This window comes from Salvelinus sp. IW2-2015, linkage group LG20 (assembly GCF_002910315.2).
Source record: "Salvelinus sp. IW2-2015 linkage group LG20, ASM291031v2, whole genome shotgun sequence".
Classification (NCBI taxonomy): Eukaryota; Metazoa; Chordata; class Actinopteri; order Salmoniformes; family Salmonidae; genus Salvelinus; species Salvelinus sp. IW2-2015.
The window spans coordinates 63,477,413-63,486,230 of NC_036860.1; the positions used below are offsets into that span (position 1 = coordinate 63,477,413).

General features: G+C 44.9%; 1 protein-coding gene across 1 annotated transcript in view; it reads left to right on the plus strand.

The window, feature by feature from the left end:
* Positions 1–8,818, plus strand: part of LOC111980052 (roquin-2-like) — a 45,202-nt gene that overhangs the window by 6,235 nt on the left and 30,149 nt on the right. The window contains exon 2 of the mRNA XM_070449765.1: positions 6,884–7,206. Coding sequence (XP_070305866.1) covers positions 6,976–7,206 — 231 coding nt within the window. The 5' untranslated portion in view covers positions 6,884–6,975. The remainder of the gene's footprint in view (positions 1–6,883; positions 7,207–8,818) is intronic.

An 8,818-nucleotide genomic window follows, 5' to 3' on the forward strand; every position in this document is an offset into this window, starting at 1 on the left:
AGAGAAGAGATATGTGTGTCATTGAGAGGTGTGAAGAGCTTAGTAGCCAAATTGGCAAGAGAGTTCGAATAGCTATTATTTTTTGGTCTATGGGTTGGATGTTCCTCACAAAGGGAGAGGCTTTAGAGAGCTGCCTCCCGTGTTCAGAGGTAATTCAGTTAAGTAATACTGGTGCCGTTGTTAGGTGTGAAGAATGAGTTCGAAAGACAAAATGAAGCTCGCTGTATGGAAAGATTCGAAGAGACGTTTTGCTGACTATTGACAACATGGAGGCGGAACAGTTATTGTCAGAATTCGTAGCGACCGGTTGATTATCTTGCAACACAAGCATGCCCCTGGCATGGCAGGTTGCGGTGGTGCTGGGTAATTTGCACTAGATATACTCCACCTCTGTTAAGAACAGGAGGGGGCGGTTAATTCGAGGGGTGGAAACTCAGGATTCTCTGACAACGAGTAGGACGTAGGAGATCGAGAGCTAATTGGATGAAATTCTTGTGTATTACGTTCTGGAAGTAAATGGTTAGGTGAGGGAGTACATTCCAGAACAGTTCAGCTGGATTTAATTCATAATATTTTAGATTGAGCCAGCAGGAGAAGCTCTCCTGATAAAGATACGCCCCGAAGTGGGGTCGACGCGCGCAGACCTCTTGCCGCAGGGAGACCCGGAGACGAGCAAGGGCCCTCTAGCAGAAGTCAACCCGAGCACAGAGACTTCCCCCTCATTGAAATGAAGGATAATTAACCAGCTGGAGGAAAGGCAGGTGGAGCTTGGAACAGAGGTGATTACACTCCAGTTCAGCACAGACCCAGACAAACAGTCCCGCACAAACACCGCCCTTAACCAACCTGGAGAGCTGGAGGTGGAGAGAGCTATTGCACTCTGGACTGTGGTGAGACAATTTCAACAGGGAAAGAGCAGAAGCAGGGAGCAGAACAGAGCACTAGAGGAGGGATCATTACTGCTGGAGGAGAGGGAGAGGGGGATGGAGGAGAGGACAGACTGCGGAGGAGAGGTTGGAGGGGGATTGGCTGTGACAGCGAAAACGCCACTAAGGTGAGGTGGCATCCCAAGAGACGCCAGCAAAGAAAGCCACTAGTCACCCGACAAAGTTCATACACAGCAGAACAGTCACACAAGACGCTGACATAGAGTCGAATCACATGTGCAGAACAGACAAAAGAAAAACCCCAAGCCCAGCGCTCCACCCGCCTTGAGCACCCGGTCAGCACCCTTGATAGCCTCCTGTAACTCCCCCCACACCACTGGAAGTGACAAACAAGACACAGATTTCCTCCTTATGGATCTAATGGGTAAATTTATTAGGATGAAAAAAAACTTTTTCCCAAACACAGTGTGTCTAAACTCTGGTGTCAAACACCCAGCGCGCCCTAGCTTCTGTCTGAGGACAACTAGGCTCCCTCAGCCACATAATTTTATAATAACACCAGGCACAACGACTGAGAGACAGCAGGAAGGGTGGCCAAGCACTGAAGGGAGTGATGAAAAGCTTTTTCTACGCTTCCAGCAAAGTGGTTCATTCCACCCTGCTACACGAAACGACTTCCACCCTGTACAATACAGCGGGTAACGGCAAGCATTTCGTGACTGTGCTTAAAACCAAATGTTTTCTGGCCCACCACTCCACCCTGGACTTGAAACAGACCTCTATGACCAGGTCACTCTACAGGGGAGTGCTCACCTTTGCCCGGATCTAGAAGGAATCGCTCTCAAGCGCCCAACAGCAAAGAATCAATAAGACACCACCCAGACCAGCGGAGACACCTGGACTTCAAGGACCCCCCTGGAGTACACATAGAGGCATGCGCCAAGAGGATTATCCAGACGGCACAGCACCCCAGACACATCACACCCCCCCCAACCACTCAACACCTCCACATAACCATGCCCCACCCATTTAGGCCCCCTCAGATCAGTCCTATCCCGGCACTCCTGGCCCACCAGTGCACCCACCCGCAAGAGGGCATCAAATGGAAGTCAGACATACGCCGCAAGGTAGTGGGGCGGGCAAACAGGCCCACCCCGCACTCTTCGACTCGCCAAGCAAACGGATGTAACAGATTGCTCAGCAGGCGTCTGCTCACACTTATGGCTGAGGCCCAAACATGACCAACAACTGGACACTTTATGAACAAAAGCCTTCACTATATCATCATGTTGAATATCCAAGGCCTGAGGTCATCTGCCTTATGGTCTAAAGAGGCAAGAACCCGGACTTCACCAATTAAATCGGTAATGCAGACATTGTCATCCTGCAAGAAACCTGTATGAGGAGACGGACTCACTTGTTGCCCTCTAGTTACAGAGAGCTGGTAGTCCATCCACCAACTACGCCCGGTGTGAAACAGGGGAAGGGACTCAGGGGAATGCTAATTTGTATACGAGCAGACCTAACTATACATTAAATTAATCAAAACAGGAAATTTTTACAGTTTTGGTGATAGGAAAGTTCGAAGGAAATTAGTCTTATTACAGATGAAAAATTGTTCCTCCTGTGTGCTACTGTTATGATCCCCCCATAGAATCCCATATTTTTAATGAAGACAGTTGCTCCCTCCTGGAGGGGGAAATCAATCATTTCAGGCCAGGGCCATGGTATTAGTCTTGGCCGACTAAATGCAGAACTGGACACGAACTGAACACCTCAGCACAGGGGGACAAACACTGCCTGCAGGTGCGATGTCCACTCTCCCTTTATGCCCTAGGCATAACTTATGACAACATAGACGACAAAAACGGGGTCATGCAACACTGCAGCTCTGTTTCGCACAGCGTGGGGTATGTACAGTGTCAATGGTAGGCTTCGACGGGGACTCCTATGGGTAGGTCCTATAGCTCATCTTTGGTCAGTAAGCACTTGTAGAGCTACTTTATTCATTGATTCAACCAAGAGTCTCTCAGCGAGCGTTCAGTCAGCCACTGACCCGCTATCAGACACGAGCAAAATACAGTCTACTTGAACAGAGCCAGATTATGGACTCAAGTCGGTTCGAGGGTCAGGAAGCCAAGAGGAACTGAGTAACATTAAGAAAATGCTTATAGGATGGAAGGAATGCCAGTTTGGAACCTACCAAAAATTTAGGCACAGTCAAATCCAATCCCTTTTAGACAACTTCCTGGGTTAAATGTTCCAGGCGTGGCAATAGTGGAAGGTGTAAACTTGGAGTAGAGAATCGTTTTTAAAAGTAATTATTTGGAAACCTCTCAGCTTCCCTATCAAATCTAAAAATCTTATATTGTAAAATCAAAGAAATGAACAACATTTATGACTAAATGGTTGAATGAGAATGTCAATAAGAATAAATTGTAGAAACCTTTGTCCGAATCAAACATATTATGAGACCGGTAAACCTGTAAGTCTTACGCCTTCTACTATGGTTGTATACATTAAAAAATTACGATATACAGGAATCAGTAAGGACAGAGGGCATGTTAAGTAAATCAGCTCAAGTGTTAATTGAAGAATGCATAGCTCTAAACCATTCTGGGAATTGGAAACCTAAACAACAAAACACGAGAATTATCTATCCAAAATGGAGATTGTGGTAAACCACTTCTCATCTTTTTGGGCCTTTCTGATCAATAGTAATAAAGAGCAAAAACATATACTGATCAAATAACAGATACTAGAATCACTATTAAACTAGCAGAACCCACTTTTGGAGGGTTCTGCCAATTTAGCCCTGTAGATGGGAGTTACGAGAGAGCAAAATAAAATCTCCAACCAAAACGGCCTGTGGTGTTGAATGGTTCTTAATGATAATGATCAATATATTCTCAGAGACAACAAATTCCAATTGGCTGATACTGAAAACTCTTTTAACATAGTCTTAGCTCTGGATCTTCGCCAATATTTGGACCAAGGACTGCTCACGCCATCCCACAGTGGAGAAATAATTTTTGAGCCCATTACTACCGTGGAATATGCGTCAACAGTACTTGGTAAAATACTCTGCGTTAATCATAACGCAGACTCGTCATTTCTAAATGAACAAATGTACTGAGGCAAATTGTCAAATTGGCTTTTTCCAAATTACGTACAACAGACCCTGTATTCACCTACACACCCTAATTGACAACGCAAAGCAAACCAAAAAAGGCACAGTTTTCTCATGCTTTGTTGATTCAAAAAAGCCTTCGACTGCAATTGCATGCGGGTCTGTATAAACAAATTGGATTGGAAGTGGGTTGGGCGGCTAAAACAATACGACATTATAAATAATCCATGTACAAACACAAGTGTGCGGTTTAAATAACTTGGCAAAAACACGACACTATTTCTTCACACAGGGTTCGTGGGGTTGAGACAGGGGATGCAGCTTTAAGCCACCTCTTCAACAATATATATCAACGATTGGCGCGGCATTAGAAACAGTTTTCTGCGACCCGGTCTCAACCTACTAGAATCCGATAGTCAATGTCTACTGTTTGCTGTGATCTGGTGCTTCTGGTCACACCAGGAGGGCCTAGAGTCAGACCTAGATCTTTCTTCAACGAGATTCTGTCAGACTTGGGCCTGACAGTAAGATCTCAGTAGACAAAATATGGTGTTTCACAAAAGGTGCAGTCACAGGACCACAAAATTCGAATTAGACACCGTTCCCTAGGAGCACCACAGACACACTATCATACCTCGGCTAAACATCAGCACCACAGGTACTTCCAAAGTGTGAACGATCTGAGAGACAAGGCAAGAGGGCATTCTATGCCAATCAAAAGACATAATTTCAACATACCAATTAGGTCTGGCTAAAACTACTTGAATCAGTCATAGAGCCATTGCCTTTATGGTTGTGAGGTCGGGTCGCTCCCAACAAGATTTCACAAAAATGGGCAACACCAATTGAGACTCTGGCATGCAAGATTTCTGCAAATAACGATCCCTCGCGTGTACAAGAGAACACAATAATGCATGCAGAGCAGAATTAGGCCGATACGCACTAATTCAGACAATCCAGAAAAGAGCGTTATCTCAACCACCTAAAGGAAGCATTCCCTAAACTTCATAACAGCATCACATACAGAGAGATTGAAAACTGGAGAGAGTCCCTGCAAGTGGTGACTAGGGCTCTGTTCACAAACAAATACACTACCGCCACAAAGCCCAGGACGACAGCACAATATTAGACCCAACCAATATGAAGAAAACAAAAAGATAATTACTTGAACACTTTTGGAAAGAATTAACAAAAAAACAGAGCAAATAGAACTGCTATTTTGGCCTAAACGAGAGTTACACAGTGGCAGAAAATACTTGACCACTGTGATGACCCAAACTTAAGGAAAGCTTTGACTATGTACACGACTCGTGAGCATAGCCTTGGCTATTGTAGCAGCGCGTGCAGACATTGGCTCTCAGAGAAGAAGGTATGTGCACACTGCCGCCTAAAATGAGGTGGGAAACCGAGCTGCACTTCCTAACACTCCTGCCCAATGTATGACCATATTAGAGACACGGTATTGTTCCCTCAGATCACACAGACATCCACAAAGAATTCGAAAACAATCAATTTTGATAACTCCATATCTTACTGGGTGATTCTCACAGTGTGCCTCCCAGGCAGCAAGATTTGTGACTGTTGCACAAGAAAGGGCAACCAGTGAAAAACAAACCGATTGTAATACAACCATATTTTATGCTTATTATTTTAACTTGTGGTGCTTTACCATTTGTACATTGTTACAACACTGTATATTATTTAATATGACACTCGTAATGTCTTTATTGTTTTCGAAACTTCTGTATGTGTACATGTTTACTGTTAACTTCGGTTTTGTTTGTTTCACTTTTTGTGTAATTGTCTCCTCATTTGCTTTGGCAATGTAACACATGTTTCCCCATGCCAATAAAGCCCCTTGAATTGAATTGAATTGAGAGAGAGAGAGAGAGAAGAGAGGAGAGAGAGAGAGAGAGAGAGAGAGAGAGAGAGAGAGAGAGAGAGAGAGAGAGAGAGAGAGAGAGAGAGAGAGAGAGAGAGAGAGAGAGAGAGAGAGAGAGAGAGAGAGAGAGAGAGAGAGAGAGGAGAGGAGAGAGAGAGAGAGAGAGAGAGAGAGAGAGAGAGAGAGAGGGAGAGAGAGAGAGAGAGAGAGAGAGAGAGAGAGAGAGAGAGAGAGAGAGAGAGGAGAGAGAGAGAGGCAGAGAGAGACGGGAGAGAGAAGAGGAGGAGAGAGTAAATCTGGGCCTGGTACTGGTACTTAGTCAGTGTGTAAATCAGACTGATAGGATCATGCCATGGTAGAGCACCTCCATGATCTTTAGCCAGCCAAAGGAGGCCTCTCCACCTGCTTGCCCAGGAGGAGGCATGATGGAAGGGCAGGGAAGGCATCAGAGAGAGGGTGGAGCTGCAGCAGAATGGGTGGGGTTGTGGGTGTGTGACCAACTGGGGTTCTAATTTCGTGGCGCAGGTGCTCCCTAATTTCGTGGTCCGTTGAGCTAAAGCCTATGCATTAGACCAAGCAGTTAACACAAGTCTACAGAGGGTAGTGGGCAATGGATGAGAGATGTGTAGAAGAGAGTGAGATTGAGGGAAAGAAAGATAGCGTTGAGAGATTGCCGCTCCCCGCTCTACTTTCTTTTCCAAGATTGTGATTGTGAAACAGCTACAACGTTTATAGCCACTAGGGGACAGATTTATGGAGCATTGCACCTGGGCAGTTGGCACCTTTTTGTATTTGCAAGGCAATGAAAGACAAAAAATGACACTAAAACTCAACAGGCCAGTTTCCCAGACACAAATTAAAAGCCTAGTCCAGGACTAAAAAGCTTGCTCAATGGAGGAGCAATGGAGTGCAGGATCTCTCTGGCGATGACCAGTCTGCCGCTGACCTGCACTCTAACCTACTTTCTTTCTTCTTCTATACCAGTTGTCAGTGAGCTGTCGGGGCGTGGCGGCATGCGATCCCCCTGAGCAAGACAGCGCCCTCCAGAGGTGACAGCAGGGAGGACAGGCAGCAGGATGCCAGTGCAGGCGGCCCAGTGGACAGAGTTCCTCTCCTGCCCCATCTGCTACAACGAGTTTGACAGCAGCGGCCACAAGCCCATCAGTCTGGGCTGCTCGCACACTGTGTGTAAGACCTGTCTGCAGAAGCTGCACCGCAAGGCCTGTCCCTTCGACCAGACAGCCATCAACACTGACATCGACCTCCTGCCAGTCAACAGTGCCCTGCTACAGCTGGTGGGAGCTCAGGTGGGCACAGCATGTCTTTTTGTTGTTGTTGTTGTGGTTCTTCTGATGATGATGATACTTATGATAATGATTGTGATGGTAATGATGATGATTGTGAAAATTATGATGATACAGATGATGATGATGATTGTGATGATAATGATGATACTGATGATGATGATGATAGTTGATGATAATGTGATGCAGGAGTGGTGATGATAATTTAATAATGATTGTGATGATAATACTTGATTACTGGCTGATGATTGATGATGTGAGATATGATGATGATACTGTGAAGATATAGATGATCTGATGATAATGATATGTTGTGAAATGATAGATATATGGAATGTTGTGGATTGTGTGACTGATTATGTGATGATAATGTAAGATTATACTATGTTGTGAAGCTGAATAATGATACTGAATGATACTGATGATTGCGATGTGAATCGACTGTGTGATGAGTGAGATTGTGATCTGATTGGAATGATACTATGAAGTATGATGTATGATTGTAAGATATTGTGATGATCGATGATGTGATGAAGATATAATGATAGCTGTGATGAAGTATATTGATGATTGAATGATTTGTGAGACTAATGATGGATGATGATGGAGAATATGGTATGATGATGAAGCGATATGGCATGCTGATCGATTGGGTGATGATGATTTGGTGATGATAATGATGAAGTGGATGAATCGGAGTAATGGGGATGAATGAGACGTATGATTATGATGAATGATGATGTGATGATTGTGAAGCTGAGATGATGATATCGGTGATGAAATGATGGACGATAATATAGCTGATGATGATATATTCTGATAGTGGTGGGCCTAGAGTTGAGCGTTAGATGATAGTCGATGATGATGATGAGATGAGAGTGATGATGATGATGGATGGTCGATGTGATGATGATGATGATTGTGATGATATGATGTTACGGATGATATGAGAGTGATGATTGAATGATTGTGATGATAATGAGTTGATTGTGATGATAATGAGGTTCAGGAGTGATTAATGATGATTGTATGTAATGATGAACGGACGATGATGATGATGATGATATGATGTTGTGTTTCCCAGGCTGTGGAGTCCAGCCTGTGACTCTGGCAGTGCTGTGGTAGGGCAGTTATGGCATGGTGTGCAAGGTGTGGTGTGGGGAGCTGCTCTCTATCTCAAAACATCAGTGGAGGAAAGGTACCAGAACACAGAGATTTGGTGATAATGCAGGGTGTGTGTGTGTGTGTGTGTCGTGTGTTGTGTGTGTGTGGTGGTGTGTGTGTGTGTTGGTGTTGTGTGTGTGTGTTGTGTTGTGTGGTTGTGTGTGTTGTGTGTGTGTGGTGTGTGTCGTGTTGGTGTGTGTGTGTGATGTGTGTTTTGGTGTGTGTGTAAGGGTGAGCTGTTGTGTTTTCGCGGTGAGTTGTGAGGTTAGGCTCGAAAGACAATAGTCTGTTACCTCGTTATTGTCAAGGGTCTGAGGCTTAATGTGGTGGGTAGAATGAGCCGGCCTAGTGACGTTTGCGTCAAGAGCAGAGTGTCGAAGCGTCGTAGACCAGGAAGCCCGACGTTACATTGCGCTGTCTGGTGGGTATGACGGCATACAGAAAACTTGGC